Source organism: Natator depressus, chromosome 10 (assembly GCF_965152275.1).
Source record: "Natator depressus isolate rNatDep1 chromosome 10, rNatDep2.hap1, whole genome shotgun sequence".
NCBI classification, from domain to species: domain Eukaryota; kingdom Metazoa; phylum Chordata; order Testudines; family Cheloniidae; genus Natator; species Natator depressus.
The window spans coordinates 58,953,712-58,973,145 of NC_134243.1; the positions used below are offsets into that span (position 1 = coordinate 58,953,712).

At 42.8% G+C, this 19,434-nt stretch overlaps 1 protein-coding gene across 1 annotated transcript in view; it reads left to right on the top strand.

Moving 5' to 3' along the window:
- Window positions 1-10,017: 10,017 nt before the first annotated feature.
- Window positions 10,018-19,434, top strand: part of NEDD4 (NEDD4 E3 ubiquitin protein ligase) — a 125,284-nt gene continuing 115,867 nt past the window's right edge. Inside the window, exon 1 of the mRNA XM_074966301.1 lies at window positions 10,018-10,152. Within this exon, the coding sequence (XP_074822402.1) occupies window positions 10,108-10,152 (45 nt within the window). The 5' untranslated portion in view covers window positions 10,018-10,107. The remainder of the gene's footprint in view (window positions 10,153-19,434) is intronic.

Below are 19,434 nucleotides of genomic sequence, written 5' to 3' on the forward strand. Positions count from 1 at the left end.
GCTCTGAACAAAGGACTGAATGACCCATCCAAGCTGTGGATGTATTCCAGACGGATTTTCAAGCCAGAAAACTCACCAGTACTGCTAGAAACCTGATATATGGACTTTGAAGTCTTTGTATGTGAGGCCTGGTCTACACTGAAGGGAGGAAGGGGGGGATCGATCTAAGTTACGCAACTTCAGCTTCGTGAATAAACCAGCTGAAGTCGACATACTTAGGATCTACTTACTACAGTGTCTTCACTGCGGTAAGTCAATGGCTGACACTCTCCCGTCAACTCCACCTGCGCCTCTCACCCTGGTGGAATACCGGAGTTGATGGGAGAGTGCTCAGCGGTCGATTTATCGCATCTAGACTAGACGCGATAAATTGACCCCCCCCCAACCCCCACTGGATCGATCACTCCCCGTCGATCCAGCGGGTAATGTAGACAAGCCCTATAATAACTGTTTTACCATTTAGCATCTCTCTTCTTGTTCTTTCTTTTTTCTTTATAATAAACCTTTAGTTTTAGACACTAAAGAATTGGCTGGCAGTATGATATTTAGGGTAAGATCCAAAACTATACTGACCTGGTAATGTGGCTGACCCTTTCGGGTCAGAAGAACATTTTGTATATGTGAGCAGAGGTTTTTTTTTAAATAACTTCTCACTGTACTGGACCTAGGTGCTGATTGGGAGCCAGAGGACAGGAATGTAATAAAAGGGGGCTGTGTGATTTCTTTCCTTGCTTCTTGATAATCAGTGTGGGGGATCAGAAGCACAGTTTGTGACTGGTTGGGGAGTTTAACTTCAGTGTTACCCACCAGTCTTGGGAGTATCTGCTCTCCCTTTTGCAGCCTGCCCTGACCTTGGCATTTCCAGTGAGGGCTGCTCCAGGCACCCTGGGTCACATTGGAGTAGTCTTGGCAGGATCCACAGAACCAGATCATTTGGGTTTTGGATCAGAACCACACGCTATTCCAAATTTGAAATTTTGATACAGAGAGTTAAAGTTAATCACGAGTGATCCACAATCAAAACTGAAAGCCCTGAGAGAGAGCCTGTATCTTGAACATGAACAAAGAATGGCAGATCTTCGATTGCACGAAAGATTAGCTGAAGAGAGAGACAAGCAAGCTCATCAGAGACGGATGAACAGCTGGATGCTATGCAAAACGCTGCCCAGGAATGCAGAACACAAAGACTGGAACCTGAGGCAGAAGTGACCAGACTTACTGAAAGTCCAGTTTATAATGATGTTGGTATGTTGTTTAATAATGATGTGGTAACTCTATTTATCAGGGTAATGTCATAACCCAGTCCCAGAAAAATATAAATGTGAATCCTCTGTATTATCTGTAACTGACAGGGAGATCTGTGAAGGGGGGTGGGAGGGGTGTTTGACTCTAAGCAGATGTATGTGTTTAACCAGGTATGCTATAACAAGGATGAGAGTGTCTCTAGCCTTGGGATGGTGGAAAATAGCTGTTTGCCCCATCAAAAAAGCAGTTTATATGGTGAATGTCTGTCTAATATCTCAGAAGTGAATCTGGAATTAGAAGAAATGCAGAAAGAAGCTTAGGAAAACATTTCTTTAGAGCAAATTAATGTTGATCGTCAGTTTGAAGCCCTAACTGAGAAAGGAAAGGGTAGATTTTTGGTGGGTGATGGATTGCTGGCAAGTGAAGTTTGTAAAAGGGAGCCTGACCCAGGTAAAAGTGATGTGCTTAAAGTATCTCCGTGTGATGAGCCACTGTTTGTGGAAAGCAACAGTTTATCTGTTGATGGGAAAGCAAGCTGGGAGCAATGAGAGTAGGAGCATCCCCTGAGATCTTAGCAATCTAAATATTTATCTTTATGGCAGCCCGCATCCCCTCCAAGCTGAAAATATGGAGGAAGATGACAATCTTGATGATTCAAATAAATATGTGCCACACTTGAGCGACGTCTGCACTATGGGATATGTCATCCCCTTACTGCACATGTTTGCATATCCAGTTAAAACGGATATTTTTAAATACATTACACGTAAATTGAGATACCAGCACAGAAACTTATTTGAACAAATTTAATACAATTGTCTGTACAGATTTTCCCAATGTATGTAATGTCTTCTTTATTACTTGTATTTTTAATAGCAGAAGTTCTGCAGTTCTCAGAGACTCTCATTAAAATTATTTTCCAGCACTAAAGTCATTTTTCAAAACACAAGTTTTCGAGAAAATACTACATTGTCTTAACATACAGCCAATATTTTATCATGGTCTGTGAAATGATCTTATGTCTCGCATTGATTTCTGTGGTAGAGGACTTTAATCTGAAGTGTTTCATTGATTCAAAGGCCAGAAGGGACCATTGTGTATAACATGTATACCACCTGTATAACATGGACCATATCTTTTATGAAAACATCCAATCTTAATTTTAAAAGTGCCAGTGATGGAGAATCCACCATGACCCTTGATAAATTCTTCCAATGGTTAATTATCCTCACTGTTAAAAACAAACTCCTTATTTCAAGTCTCAATTTGTCTACATCAACTTTTAGCCATTGGTATCATTTCTCTCACACTCTCTCCCAACAATGCACAACATCCTTGCACAAGTTAAATCTGTCTGTGTAAGTGTGACCTTACTCAGTGAGAAACTCCTACTAGAAGAGATTTTTTGGAGAGCATGGGAAATTTGGAAGGACATGGCCAGATTATTCCATAGGATCATGCTGCAGTGGGCACTGGGAAGGTCCAGGAGGCAGTACAGAGGCATGAAGCCCCTACATGGGATGGCTCTGACATCTGATGGATACCAAAGATTTGCAGATGTCAGGGCCAACGCACTGTACTGGAGTGAGGGGGAGAATCCTAAACTGTTCCTGGAAGAATGGAAAGAAATGTTACAAGTACAAACCAGCTGCGTCCACTCCCCTGTGCAGGAATAACCTTCATGGGAGACAATTGGGGTCAATATTTCCTTTCACCCTTTTTATAACCTCTATACTTACTGCTGAAAAGTAACCACTTCTGAGATGTTTTAGAGTAACAGCCGTGTTAGTCTGTATTCGTAAAAAGAAAAAAGAAAAGGAGTACTTGTGGCACCTTAGAGACTAACCAGTTTATTTGAGCATGAGCTTTCGTGAGCTACAGCTCACTTCATCGGATGCATCCGATGAAGTGAGCTGTAGCTCACGAAAGCTCATGCTCAAATAAACTGGTTAGTCTCTAAGGTGCCACAAGTACTCCTTTTCTTTTTTCTTTTCACTTCTGAGATGGAAGACATAAATTAACCACTTTTGGATTTTTTGGAGAGCACAGTACACATGCACAAATGTAGGGGGTGAGAAAATGTTGGTCAAATGCAAGCATTTTACATTTGAGTTCAAGTTCCTCAAGGCTTGGGCTCATAACCAAAGATGCTGTTGCACTGCATTATTAGAGGTGCTGTCCGTGGGTTGCTGTCACTAGTGACACTCTACAGTCACTGCGCTACTCGTCACTAAGGCATTGTATAAAAAAACAAATTGCTCATCTCATTCTAACTGAACAAAATTAAGCAAGAAACTTACATGCCTTTTTTTCTTACTATTCTTACTATTATTGGTATTGAGGTAGCACCTGCAGGCCACAATCAGGATTCATGCCCCATTGTTAAACTAAATTAACTTACATATTTTAGATAACTCTTTTTCTAATAATACCCAGACATGTTATCACACGTTTTAGTACAGAGAACATTAGCATATGAATCTGCCTAAATCCAAAAGCTGTTAGCTAATCAAGAGATATTATTTGAATAGTGCTTTCTATCAGAGGATAGAAAAGCACTTTACAATTAATTAATTAATCAATTCTCAACACACACCTCTCAAGCAGGTGAGTATTATTGACCCGTTTTATAGACTGGGAAACTAGGAGCAGAAAGCAGAGCTGCTAAGGCGTGATTTTTCAAAAAGTGAGGTGTGCAAAATATATATCTAATATAGATGGTTAATTACCCAAACAAGGTGGATAATGCAAATGGACAGTTATATGTCTGAACAACTATCTGCATACTCACAATCACCCATGGCTAAACAAGGCAAACACCTCATCTGTTTGTAATCAGGCCCTAAATTATGTGACCTAGTCATGTAGGAATTTAGCTAGATGATCAAGAATGGTACCTAGCTCTGAGTACTTAATGGTACTGTGAAGTGTTGAGTCTCATTAGTGAATCATTCTCATGACATTAGAGAAACCGAGATTACTAGGCTTTCAATAAGTATTTAATTCTTTTAGTCATGGAAATGGTTCACTGCTCCCAACCCAGCGTAACTTTTAAAAAATTCCCTCCCATTTGCATTTTTCCATTTACCTGTCACTTTGAAATTGTGAGTGGTTTTCCATAATGTTTTTTGTTGATTTCTCGGTGAAATCATACTAAAGCCTCTCTTACAATAGAACAAAGATCCATAAATTAGTCAATAGCAAGAACTTGTGACACTAGATTTTTATATTTTAAATTGGTATTGAAATTACTTCAGATACTTTTGGGTTAAAATCATAGCAAAGATGAGAACTTAACTGATTTGATTTAAAATTATCAATAACAGAGTGGTATCCATTCATAATACATTTAATATAGAACAGACTTTATTATTCCATCATCCTTCTGCTATTTTTTGTCACTCAGCTGTAACACTGCCAATGTATTTTCCCTCATTCCAAAGATTATTTTCCTCGTGTTTATTATTTTAGAAACCTAAACAGAAGCATGGTTCCTTTACTAGCATTATTTCCTATTTCACACATGAACTCTTGTATGTTATTTCAGGGTTGCTAAGTACTATGCGGCTTGCATAGGTTTCTTTTAAAGTCACAGAACCATTTTGGTTTGAGAAGAGAGCAAATACACGTAACATACGTCATGGCACATGTTTGGGTCTACCAGTCCAAAACAGTGGCATTTAAGAGACAGAAAATAGTTTTGGAATTTGTAGTTCTTTAATCTTTCATTTGAGTGATGATAATTCAGATGGCAGCAGAAGCCACCACTTTGCTACCAGATGAGGAGGTACTGCTAGGACAGAGGAATGAGATTAAATATTAATTTGTTCTTAATGATCTCAGTGTAGAGTGCAGACAAATGATCCAAATACAGGTTTCTGTGTGAGTGAGTGTCTCAAATCTCTCTTCTGTTACTCTTGTCTTTGTAATTGAATGAGATTTTATAAAAATATTTACTGCTAAAGATGTGTGTTGCTTGTATTATGTAAAAATAGAACGTGTGCTTAGCATACTGCTGAATTGTTTAACTTTTTTTACTAAAAATAAGTGTGTAGTTTTTAAACTTCAGAGCAGAAACTATGTTAATTAAAGAAACCCCACACTGTTTGTGTGATCTGCCTGATGGTTAGCTGAGGACCAAGAGATAATTCTTGAGTCCAAAAAAAATGCACCTCTTTAATAATAGTAAGGGAAGAAGGGGTACTCACCTAGAACCTACTACAACTGCGTTCAGTTCCCTGCTCTACCACAGATTTCTTGGGTAATCTTGAGTCACTCCCTCCCTCTGTGCCTCAGTGTCCCCTATGTAAAATGGGAATAGCACTTACCTACCTCACAAAGTGTGAGGTGGTTGGATACTATGGTAATGAGGGACACCTAAGATAGATAGTACAGTGAGCAACTGTCATTTTATAGCACTGACACATAAAAGCCATCAATATCATGATCACCACCACCAGTCATCAAGTACAATACTACTCACCTTATTGTGTTAACATTTGTCACTACATCAAAAGCATTTAAATTAATAATTTATTAGTAGTGGTTTTGATAAAGAGGGAGTGTATTCTAGTGGTCAGAGGAGGGGGGTTGGAATCAGAAGGTCTGGGTTTCAAGTATGCTGCAGTGTTGTTGCGTGACCTCGGACAAATCACTTAATCTCTATAAACCTGAGTTTATCTATACATAAAATTGGGATGATATTTACTTATCTCTCAAAGGGGTTGTGAGGATTAATTAATATCTAATTAGTTAATCTGTGCAGGTCTTTGAGAACCTTGGCTGAAAGGTGCTATATAAATGCAAAGTATTTTTTATTAATTTTAAAATTACTGTATTTGTATAAAGAAAAAAGAAAAGGAGTACTTGTGGCACCTTAGAGACTAACCAGTTTATTTGAGCATGAGCTTTCGTGAGCTACAGCTCACTTCATCGGATGCATAGCATATCGTGGAAACTGCAGAAGACATTATATACACACAGAGACCATGAAACAAAACTTCCTCCCACCCCACTGTCCTGCTGCTAACAGCTTATCTAAAGTGATCATCAAGTGATCATCAAGGAAGGCCATTTCTTGCTGGAAATGGCCTTCCTTGATGATCACTTGATGATCACTTTAGATAAGCTGTTAGCAGCAGGACAGTGGGGTGGGAGGAAGTTTTGTTTCATGGTCTCTGTGTGTATATAATGTCTTCTGCAGTTTCCACGATATGCTATGCATCCGATGAAGTGAGCTGTAGCTCACGAAAGCTCATGCTCAAATAAACTGGTTAGTCTCTAAGGTGCCACAAGTACTCCTTTTCTTTTTTCTTTTTACGAATACAGACTAACACGGCTGTTACTCTGAAACCTGTATTTGTATAAATTCTTTAGCTTCACCAATTTATGCAGGACAAAAAAATATTCTTTGACAACTAGAGACAGCATCCCGCAGATATTACCTTAGCACATGCATACATCTTCAACAAGTTCAGCACCCTAGATTTGTTGGTGACAAGTTGCCCAGCTGAGGATTTGGGCTTTAACTGTGTTGCTGCCCTTGTTTGGGACAGATGATAGCCTTTTCAATAGGAAAGAACATGCAAACAAGAATTTAGGGGATGTTAATCTGGGGCCTTTCAACACTGACCCCCTTTAAAACTTTAATTAATTAGTTTACTATGTTACTTCTCTGTTGTAATTTTCAGCAGGTCTAGCAATTAATTTTTTCTAACAAGTTGGGAAATTGACCATTTCTTAGTAAATAAATGTGTGTGTGAGCTTTGATGTTCTCATCTCATACCCCTCTTCCTCCCCCCCAAAAATTACAGCTACACTTACTCAGTATTCACAAACAAAAATCTTTGTTAAAAGGAAGTTAAAGATGCTTTGAGTGCTTTTTCTCCCTGTACACTTCCAGAATGTGGAAGTAGAAAGCCTGAAACCTAAATCTCTGAAAAACAGAAAAGGGCAGAGTTAAGATAATACGTCTCTCACCACATCCCCATACAATCTTACCTCTGCCTCTATGGAGATGACAATAGGCTACTTATCCATTCCTAACCAATCTGGCCATTTTCTGCATGCTCACTCTAATAGCAAATCATTGCTCTTTTTCATACACTCCAACTGACTCAAACTATCTTGACTGTAGCAGGTTAGATCTCAGAAAGAGGAGATTGCCTGAGCTCACATAGCAGCCTTGGGAAGCTTGCAGCTGCAGCTACAGGGTCTGAAGGCTTTTGAAAAATGTTAATTTAGTTCCTCCAGAACTGCTCATCTTCACACTGCCAGCTGACCACTGGGTGTTAGGGAGGCATATTGTACTGTGACCAACTGAAGGACTCCTTAGGGCAGCAAGCAAAGGAGGGCAGAATAAGGCTCTGTGCAAAAATGGTTATAAGAAACAGACAATTTTAAAAACACATAATTGGGAGGACATAGGGAGGCTGTATCTCAGGGATCACTCTATTAAATGACCTCAAATTTGCACCACAAATTCTAACCAGGGTCATAGAAATAAGAAAAGGACTACTTGTGGCACTTTAGAGACTAACCAATTTATCTGAGCATAAGCTTTCGTGAGCTACAGCTCACTTCATCGGATGCATACTGTGGAAAGTATAGAAGATCTTTTTATACACACAAAGCATGAAAAAATGGGTGTTTACCACTACAAAAGGTTTTCTCTCCTCCCACCCCACTCTCCTGCTGGTAATAGCTTATCTAAAGTGATCACTCTCCTTACAATGCGTATGATAATCAAGTTGGGCCATTTCCAGTTGGATTTGTGCTGGAAATGGCCCAACTTGATTATCATACCCATTGTAAGGAGAGCGATCACTTTAGATAAGCTATTACCAGCAGGAGAGTGGGGTGGGGGGAGAGAAAACCTTTTGTAGTGGTAAACACCCATCTTTTCATGCTTTGTGTGTATAAAAAGATCTTCTATACTTTCCACAGTATGCATCCGATGAAGTGAGCTGTAGCTCACGAAAGCTTATGCTCAAACAAATTGGTTAGTCTCTAAGGTGCCACAAGTAGTCCTTTTCTTTTTGCGAATACAGACTAACACGGCTGTTACTCTGAAACCAGTCATAGAAATGTTCAGGTCAATCTGACTATGCATGTGGATTTTAGAATATTTTGAAAAAACAGAAAGCTTTGGTCAACCTTACCTATGGATCCTCAAGGGCGATCCCATCATTTTGGTTTCAAATTTAAGTTACAAAATCTACTTTGGATCTTTGTGTCTCACGCTATTTATTTCCTCCTCTATTTCTCAAAACCCTTCTCTTAGTCTGTGGGAGGAGGAGATAACTTCCTCCAGCATCTGTGCATCATTTGAAGCTCATGGTACCTCCCCTATATTGTGGAGAGAGCTTCAGTGTGTACAGGTAATTTGTTTTGCCCTTTCCAGCGGTGAAAGTAAGCCGGTCCGCTCTGGTTCGGCGTACCGGCAAGAGCCAATACACAGCTGACCGTACTGGAAGGGGCAGCTTCCACAGGCGGGCAATTTAAAAGGGGCCTGTGCTCCCGGCAGCGGCCAGAGTTCCTGGCCCTTTAAATCGCTGCCAGAGCCCCGCTGCCAGAGCCCTGGGGTAGCAGAGGCAGCCGAGAGCCCTGCGGGCTCCAGCAGTGATTTAAAGGGCCAGGGGATTTAAAGGCTCTGCTCCTTCTGCCTGAGGCCCTGCACTCCTCCCAGGACCCCGGCCCTTTGTACCAGTAAGTCCCTTAAGTTACTTTCACTCCTGGCCCTTTCCCATATCAGTGTTAACAACTCTTGCAAGTTATTCATAAGTCTGGTGATTTGGGGTTTGTTTGCTTTTTGTAAAGTCCCCAACTGCTGGAATCATTTTGTTACCTGAGGACCATCCTCACCATCTATTAATCTCTCCCCCCAAAAGTAAGTGTCGAGCCTTGTGGCTGTAGAGAAAAACCTGACAATGTGACTCGAAAAGTCACCAACTGCAGACGATGTATAAGACGAAGGCCACACCTATTAATTAGTAAAACTCATGCTTGTTAAATCAATCTCACAATTTTTAGGGCAAATCCGATGACTTTTGAATCCTTCGGGCTGGCACTGTACCTGGAAGGGCTAAAGCACGGGGGAGTCTCAGCCCCCATCAAAGGCACTTCCCTGCCTGCTTGGCACAGTGCCTGTAGCCTGGGTCACCGGGCCATCGCCGCGGGAACCTCCACGCGCTACCCAGAGCACAGCAGGGAGACGCTGCACCCTTTGACCTGTTGGGGGCGCGGCTCAGCATTGAAACGGGATTTAGGTTACTGAGCTAATCAGGAGGGGTATCTGTCACCTGGATCAGAGGCAAGACTGGGTTCTGAGCCAATCAGAAGCAGTATCTATCTCCAAGGCCGGAGGGAAGGCGGGGCTCTGAGCCAATCAGAAGATGTATCTGTCTCCAGAAGCGGACACAAGGCGGGGTCTTAACCAATCAGAAGGAGTGTCTGTCTCCAAGAGCGGCGGGAAGGCTGGGCTCTTAGCCAATCAGAAGGAGTATCTGTCTCCTGGAGCGCAAAGAAGCCGAACCTCTGAACCAATCAGAAGGTGTATCTGTCTCCAGGAGCGGAGGAAAGGCGGGGCTCTCAGCCAATCAGAAGGAGTATCTGTCTCCAGGGGCGAAGAGAAGACCGGACTCTTAACCAATCAGAAGGGGGGATCTGTCTCTAGGGGCGGAGGACCTGATTGGGATCGGGGGAGCGCGCACGCGCCATCTGTTGGCTATAGCCGCGCGCGCTGTGGGCTGGGGCGGGGCTTGGCCGGGGCGGGGCAGAGTGTAAACACGAGTAGGCAGTCGTTGGGAGGAAGGTGCGTCTGTGGTGTAGCCGTTGGTCTAGAATACCGTTGTCTGGCCGGCCATGGCGGCCTCTCCTGTGGAGGTGGTCGGGCTGCCGAGCGAGGAGGTGAGGTTCGTTGCGCGGCCCCAGGTTGCCAGTTTTCCGGAAGGGAGGCGGGCGGCAGCTGCTTTTCGCCCTCTCCATCCGCTCCCCTCCGCGGTGCCGGACCCTCCCCCTGACAGGCCTCTTCTGTTGGCATGAGGGCCTGTGACTGTGAGTCCCTGTCGTGGGGGGCTGGGGGGGCCCTCCCCTGCCTGTGCCGGCCTCAGAGTGGTGCCGGACCGTGTAGGCAGGGGAGGACCCCAGGCTGTGGCTGTCGTGGGCAGTGGGCTGGGGCTGGGGGAAAGCTACCTGTTAGGGGCTGGGATGTGACACATCTTGCGGGTGTCTGCCTCCCTCTCTGAACGTGGTAGCAGGGCTCCCAGTGTCCTGCCCAGAGGGCGCTGGCTGCTGGGTAGTCCTGTCATCCGCGATGGCCCCTCGGGCGAGGTGCTTGGTTGGTAACCTGGTAACTTCCTCGTCTAGTGGTAACAGAATTTACTGTTGGTAGACGCTCCAGTGATTCTCTGGATAAGAGAAGTTAACTGTATGCTATGAATGGTTTGTGGATTGCCTGCCTCTTTGAACAAAATCTGAAACTTTTCTGTAGGATACTTCCTAAATCTACCAAAGTCAATATTCCAATAATCTGAACTAATACTTGTTTGTAAACAATGCATAGGGAGGATAAGGGAGACTAGATGATCCACTTTTTCTAACCACACTAAGAAACTTTAGGTATGGGCTGTGCATTTTTTTTTGGGGGGGGGGGTAGTGTAATATTAAAATTTTAACTCTTGGGTAACAGTGATTTTATAAACTTATGTTCTGAGTTTGCAACCTGAAGGAGGTAATGAAGGGTGTAATATATGTAGGTGGTTTAAACTGCACACATGTATGCAGGATGTAGATATTGGCCATCTGGGAGGAATAAAGTAGCAAATACTTCATGACTCTTTATTAGTGAACTTTGTTTCAGTTGAAGGTACGACGATCCTTGAAGTTTTCCAGTTGTGGATAAATTTAGGGGTACCACTCTTGTATACTATCTGTAATACACCTGTGAAATATGAGTAGAAACTAATTTCTTGAGGGACTGCTGGTGGCATACACTCTTGCCAAGAAGAAATAAACTCAACTTTTTTTTTTTCCAGGTGTGTAGTGATTAAAAGTTGTTTCCATGGGAGAGCACTTTGGTGTCCTGTGTGAAATGCCTGGAGTGTTACCTTTGAACCAGCAGGGTGTATTTTACCAAAGCTGGCTTTGATCATCTCTTGTGTATCAGAACATATACATGCTTTATGTAAATGGTTACCTTGCAACCTTTGCCACTATTTGAATGGTTCACAAACATTAATTCGTTTTTACAAAACCCCTCTGAGGTAAGAGAGTGGTAGTATCCACATTTTTACAGATGGGGAACTAAGGCACTGAGATTAAGGTCAGAGGTATCGACTAATTTTTTTTTTTTTTTGAATGCTCAATTGGAGTCATAGAGCCTGATTATTTTTTTTTTTTTTGAGTATTTGGCATTATATAGCATGTATATGTTAAAGTACAGCTGCCATTGACTTGAGTTCTGGCTATGAGTTCTCAGCACTTCTGCAGATTGGATCCATGGTCTCAAATTGAACATCCAGAAAATGAGGCATACATCATTAGTGACCACCAGTAAAAAGGTTGGTTTAAATAATTTCCTTACATCACACAAGAACTTTATGGTAGAAGTAGGGGTAGAATCCAGTTCTCTAGGGCATGTTTCAACTGCCTTAACCATGAGACAGTCCTTTCTCTTCCTGTCATCTCTTGCCTTTTTCACTACACACCGTCCAGTTTCTGCAGCAAATGATGAAGGGGCCCTACAGACAATAGCCTCCTTTACTACACAGCCCTGATTTGCCTCAGCAGCTAGTCTGTCTTCGTGCATTGAATGAGGCAGGGATCCTATGGAAAAAGTAGTATGTGATCATGTAATCAAAGAATGTATCATGAAGCATACACACAAGGGGGCTGAATTAAAGTTACACAAACCATCTTAATTTTGGCATTTCCTAACTTTTGAATGTTTGACTTTTGTAATCTTAGTGTTCTAATGTTTTTTCATGAGTAATCTTAGATATAGCTTCTCAGATCTCTCTATCCATTTCTTGCCCTCATCTACTTAGTATTACACTACTCACTGAACAGGAAACAGACAACTGTTCAGATAATTCTTTTGCAAATGCTACTGTCTGAATAAAGTTTTAAAAAATTATGTTGACAAATCTCCTCTTACTCCAGTTGTTAACCCTGACCCACAGGTGCTGGCTTCTAATTTTCCCCAGGGGTGTTGAATCCCCACTCGGCCCCAGATCCCACCCCACCTGCATCTCTTCTCCCAAACCCCCACCCCGTCCCTGTACTTCCCAGCCCTCCTCCACCCCAGACCCCTTCCCCCAAGTGCGCCCCGTCCCTGCTTCTCCCCCTGCCGCCCAGCGCCTCCTGCACTCCGCTGAACAGCTGTGCTGGGGCATGCAGGGTGCGCCAGGAGGGAGGGGGAGGAGTTAATTTGTGGGGGCCGCAGGCAGGTGGGAGTGGGTGGGTGCTTGGCTGCTGGTGGGTGCTAAGCACCCGCTAATTTTTTTTCTGTGGGTGCTCCACAGAGTCTGCGTTTATGCCTTGAGCTAAAGAAAGCAATGCTTTAAAGTGCATTTTCCACCTCCAGGTGGAACTTTCTTTTACAGTGCTCTTTTCCTGAGGCTGTTTTTGAAAATCACTCAGAAGCTTTAGCTAGTGCAGAAAGAGGAGTCCGACCTGTCTTTTTGAAATGGGTAGCTGTGTGCACACTAAATGTGTGCTCTAAAATTACTGTCTGCTTGGTTAAAGGTTGCAAATCCAGGTGATGGTTCTGAACTGTAAATTTGTGTACAGACTAAATTATGACTGCCTCTCTACCAGGGTAGTGGTGATCCTGCTGATGTTTCTTAAATGTGCTTGCGTTAGTACTGGTGCAGTTCTTGGTGAAAAGTCCTTGGCTGTGGGATTTAATTCCTTCAGGTGGCACACAAAATCTCAGCCTTACTGACTTGTAGTCTTGCATTTCCCTCTTACTTTCATTGGTCAAGCATTTGCTATCACTGGGATACTTTAATCTGTTGAAGGAGTACAAGGGAAGACATTTCTTCTGTCTGCTTTGGGTAGTTGAATCTGCCTCAGTATGGAACAGCTTCCGTATGAGGAGAGATTAATAAGACTGGGACTTTTCAGCTTGGAAAAGAAATGGCTGAGGGGAGATATGATTGAGGTCTATAAAATCATGACTGGTGTCAAAAGTAGATAAGGAAGTGTTTACTCCTTCTCATAACACAAGAACTAGGGGTCACCAAATGAAATTAATAGGCAGCAGGTTTAAAACAAACAAAAGGAAGTATACACAACGCACAGTCAACTTGTGGAACTCCTTGCCAGAGGATGTTGTGAAGGCAAGACAATGACAGGGTTCAAAAAAGAACTCAATAAATTCATGGAGGATAGGTCCATCAATGGCTGGGCAGGAATGGTGTCCCTAGTTTCTGTTAGCCAGGAGCTGGGAATGAGCGACACGGGATGGATCACTTGATGATTACCTGTTCTGTTCATTCCCTCTGGGGCACCTGACATTGGCCGCTGTCGGAAGACAGGATTCTGGGCTAGATGGACCTTTGGCCCTACTGGGTCAGACCATTCTTATGTAATGGGTGTAGCCTGTTTTAAAAGCAATCTACTAAAATTGAAGGGGAAAGGTATCAACCGGTGTTAACTTCTAGTTCCTAAATTAGACATTACAGGAGCAATCTCAGTTGTGTATGCTGAAAAAAGGAAGTAGACCAATATTGTCATACTACAGATGTAGGGCTGGCAAAGAAGCCTGCCCAGAATATGACAAAATATGTATTCAACCAAAATGCCTCCCTTCTCTCCTACTGGAAGACGTTGAAAATGGATCTATAGCTACACAATGAAATTGTTTCCAGATGAATAATGACTTCATAGCCTATTTAGTTAAAGAAGCATATCAGAATTCTTTCCTATGTACTCCGCCTGGAGAGAACCCTTCTGATCACTTGTTGAATTAAGGACACTTTTTTTTTGGCTTGTAAATTGCAGAGTATTTCAAATTTTCCAAAACAGAACTCTTGTGGTGCCAAGGTAGCAGATGTTTTGAATTCTTCATGTTGCGTTTCAGGGATCAGTTTAGTAATAGGACACTATGGTACATTTCCTGCTTCCATGTACTTCATATTTCAATCTTGCATCCACTTTTCAGAGGACTTCCATTACACAAAAGCTCATGTTTTCTGAAAATCGCAAAAGATTTTTTATGAACATCTGGCATTTCATGAATTCCAAAAAGTATTCGCATCTAAATTTCTCATTCCTTAGCATGTACTTCTTGGCAGTGTAGCTTCTTATGTTGGCCAGGGCCATCAGGCTAAAAGGTTTTTACTACCCAAAAACCAATAGAGAATTTAAAAAGGAAAAAAAAAAGAAAAAATTAATCTCCCAATCCATTACTTATCTGTCTGAAACCAAGTAGACCTCCCCTCTTTCTTTCTATCTAGCAGAAGAACTTTCTTCTGCTCAACCTCTTCTCTACCTAATCCTGAGGCAGGTCACTACTTCCTCTACTACTCAGCCCACGTGGCAGGGCAAGGAGTCTGGGAACCAGTGGAGAGGTGGGGAGACAGATCTGACGAGGACCCAGGGTGCAGGGGAAGAACTGAGACTAGCTGGGCAAGCAGACTGGGACAAGGAGTCAGGGGAAATGAGGATAATGAGGGTGGTTGAGAGCCCTGGGAAGGGAGGCTGGAACTGGGAGTTGGTGGATTGAGAACAAAACCAGTGGGGACTAGGAATACATAGGCAAGGAGATGGGGAGAAGGAGTAGGGCAGAACTGGGAAGGGGGAGACTTGGATGGAGGAGTCAGGAGAGGTAAGACTGAGACTTACTGGGGAAGGAATCTAGGATCCGAAGTCTGAGGAGTGGAGGCTGGAACTGGGACAAGGAGCCAGTGGTGGGACAGACAGCTTGGAGGGGACAAGGCAGAAGAAGTCAAGCTTGCAGGAATGGACAGAAGAGTTTCTACCCACTAAAGCATACACCCCTTCTGAGCCTAGGATGGATCTCAAGATTTCCTGAGGCTCACCATTCCTCTGCTGTCAGCAAATATCTGTGAAACTCATGAAGTGTGCATCTCATCTCCCTGTAGCGCAAGTCCACATAAAAGTTAGCTCACCTATTACTGCTGTCACTTACACCATTGGATGAGGTCTGAGATGTCGATCAAAGATTCCAGCTTTCTTGAAATCCAGTGTGGTGTCAGTATGACACTACATGATGGAATTTGTTTTTCCCAGGTTTTTACAAACCTGGGAAATTACACATACAACTGCCCAACCTTAAGTTGGTCCCCTTGTGCATATGTATTATGATAAAGTCTAATTACATGATCACATACTATTTTTTTTTCCCCACAACATCCAGGCCTCATTCAGCGCACAGCATAGACTATGCTCATTTAATGAGCAATTATTCAATACTTTTCTACTCATTGTTTAATGTTTGGCCCATTTCTTATTTACTTAACGCTATCCAAACCCTGCTGTGAAGACAGAATTATTAATTTCCGTATGGGCAGTTCTTTGGTGCTCACCACTACAGGATCTGAATGCTGCTCAAATATTAATTATTTTCAAAATACGCCTGTGAAATGAGTGGGTATTTGATCACACTTTACTGATTAAATTCAGAAGTATACACTAATTTGGGGTGCCCAATTTGAGACCTGATTTTTGAGTACTTAGCATTATATAGAACTTGATAGGTTCAAATGACAGCTCCCACTGACTTCAGTTGCGAGTGCTCAGCACTTATGCAAATCAGACCTTAGTGTCAGGTTAGGCACCAAGAAATTGAGGGACACGCGATTAGTCACCACCTGTGAAAAACTTGGTTAATGTGACTTGTATAACATCGCAACAGAATTCGGTGGCAGAGGCAGGCTTGGAATCCAGTTTTTCATGATGGCATTCAGCTTCCTTAACAATGAGACCATCCTTTCTCGTCCTTCAGTTCCTTACTTCATTCACTATACAGCTTCCAACTTCTGCAGCAAATTACCCATGGGTCCTACAGTTGCCTTCACTACATAACATTGATTCATCCCCAGAGCAGCTCCAACTTGTGCACTGAATGAGGCTGGGGTCCTGTGGAGAAAAATGTGGTCATGTAATTAAAGACTACATCATAATGCATATACACAATGATGTCAAATTAAGGTTGCACAGGCAACCTTAATTCTGGCATTGCCTAGGTTTTGAGTCTTTGACTTAATAACTTTAACATTTTAATGTATTTTTGGGTGTACTGTACCTATTGATAAATCAGGAAATAGTAATTGCTATAGATGATATTGAATTGGAATTGCATTATAAGCCACTCATTTTTTCACCTACCCAGAACTTTCTGAAAACTTTTTGGTCTGAAACTCTCCTTGCTTAATCTCAACCTCGAGATGACCTTTGTGTTAAGTTTTAAGGAAAGAAGGACTCTTGAGCGATGTGAGTTACTGTAGAATGGGACAAAGTGTACTTGGTAGTCAGATGCTTATTCTCATGTGACTTTTTTTTTCCCAGTTTTGCAGCTGCCCTACTATAACCTATCTTTGTGGTTGTAACTGAGGGAATAATTGGTGTTTGGGTTTTTTTTCCAGTTTGCAAGCTGGACTGAAAAAAAAATGGTTTGGGTTGAACAAAAACTCTTCTCCCTCCCACATTTTTTTTCACAAATTAAGAAACCTGAAAACTTCATTTTGGAAACACTGCTGTATGGTGTTTCTTCCATTTGGACCAGCAGCTGGTGAGTGAAATTGACGTTCTTGTCCGTTTCAGAACAGACAATGTCAACTTCACTCTGCAGCTGCTGGGTTCCCAGGGCCTGTCACAGACTGAGGAGTTAGGGTTTCCAGGTATTATGGGTCTGGAATGGACCCTGGGAGCCCTGGCTGCTGCTGAGTTAAAGTGACATTTGGACAAAACATTTCAGGCTTGGTGAATCATTACTGGAAATTTCAGATGAGCTCTAGTTGTGGCAAAACGTATCAAGCCAAACGAGCAGCAGCGAAGGGGGGAGTTCTCATCTCTCTAGCACAGGGGTGGGCAAAGTACAGCCCGCTGGCCAGGTCATTCCTGCCAGCCGTTTTAAGCCAGCCCTCAAGCTCCTGCTGGGGAGCGGGATCTCGGGCTTTCCCCACTCCAGCTGGGGCGCAGGGTCAGGGTCTGCTCCACACTGCTTCTGGAAGCAGTGGCATGGCCCCCCTCTGGCGCTCCAGCCGGGCAGTAGGGTTGGGGGCTGCACCACAGTGCTTGCGGAAGCAATGGCATGGCCCTGTTCAGGCTCCTATGCGGAGGGGCAGCCAGGGGGCTCTGCTCTGTACACTGCTCCGCCCCAAGCGCCACCCCTGCAGGTCCCATTGGCCGGGAACGCATGATTAGACCTTTAGTGAGCATCAATAGACCTTTAGTGAGACGATTCAGTCCGTACCTGTTAGTGGCAAATATTATAAACTAAAAGAGGAGAATTTAATAAATGTAGATAATGTTAAAAAATAGTGTTACATCCTGTGAAGGAAGATGAATTCATGAGTTACTGTTTTAATACAAACCAGTCAGTATTTCTTACTGATGAGATGCTTATTAATTACAAGCTTTTCTGAGCTTGGCTGAGATTGCCATTGAAGCTGACTGGGTAGGAGCTCTTCCTTGTAAAAACGAAACCCACATGGGCATTTTTCGTGGTAAGAAAACTTAAACGTGGACCGACTCCTGTTTCTCCTGTGAAACAGTCATATTTTAAAAAGAAGACTGTAATGGTTTGGTGGTGGTCTTCTGACACTAGAACTAAAACCTGAGTGTTTCTATTGACGTTATTACAGCCTTGTTCAGTTAACCTATCATTCAAGTCTCAAGTGAAGTTAAAAACTTCACAACAGTTGGAGGTGTTAAGTTCATGTGGTGAACATATTATCATTGGAACCTGAGATGAAAGCTTACAATATAGCTATGTAAAAATAATTTATGCAATAGCATGGAAGTAGATGCATAGGATTCCATGGCTTGCTATTCTAGTTCAGAATTAGTGATGACAGAGCCACAAATGGGTTATCAAACTGTTTTTTGAGTTACCTACAACAATTCATACTTGTAGCATTGGATTAAATATCTACATAGCATCATAGCTTGTTATAGGCCACCTTCTTAGCTATGATTATTTTAAAATAATTTGATTTATAGCCCTTACTCTGGAGTACTGATTAAATGACGATGGGAGACATTGGGATCTTAAAAAACAATTTTTTTTAGTCCTATTTCAGAGGTAACACTAGAGAGAGAGAAAACATAAGGAACTGTGGGGCCTGCACTGATTAAGTGCAGAAATTTTCAATTTATACAAGGGAATACAAAGCTATGAGTCATCATCATTTCAAAGTGCAGATGCATGCAAAAGTTTAGGAAATAGGAATCACTGTTTGCCCTTTGGTACTAAGTCCATTCACCGGGCACTGGAAGTTTGGAAAAATGTTGGTCACTACAGTTTATTTTTGTTAAGGATCTTGTTTAATCTTCTATTGTTTAATGCAGGGGTGGCCAATCTGTGGCTCTGGAGCCACCTGCTGCTCTTCAGAGGTTAATATGCGGCTCCTTGCATAGGTGCCAACTCCAGGGCTGGAGCTACAGGTGCCCACTTTCCAATGTGCTACAAGGGTTCTCGCTGCTCAACCCCTGGCTCTGCCCCTGGCCTCACTCCACTCCTTCCCCCAAGAACTCCACCCCTTCCCCTGTGCCCTTCCTCCTCTTCCCCTTCCCCGAGCCTCCAATTCACCACAAAACAGCTGATCACAGCAGGTGGGAGATGCAGGGATGGAGGGTTAGGTGCTGATCAGCAGTGCTGCTGGTGGATGGGAGACACTGAGGGCAGGGAAGAGCTGATGTGTTACTGAGGCTCTTTGGCAATGCACATTGGTAAATTATGGCTCCTTCTCAGGCGCGGGTTGGCCACCCCTGGTTTAATGGCATAGTCTATCAAACCTTATTAAAGAAAGCTGACATTGTTGCTGGCATGGCTCAAGACACACTGATGCCATTCCATTTGTAAGACTTTGCCATGTGGTGACTATCTTATGCCTATACGGCTTGTGCAGTTTTAGAGGGCCTTGGACCATATGCACATCTAGAATGGTACTTTGGCTGGCAGGTCAGATTTCCCATCTTTAGTCCTATCTGATTCTGGTA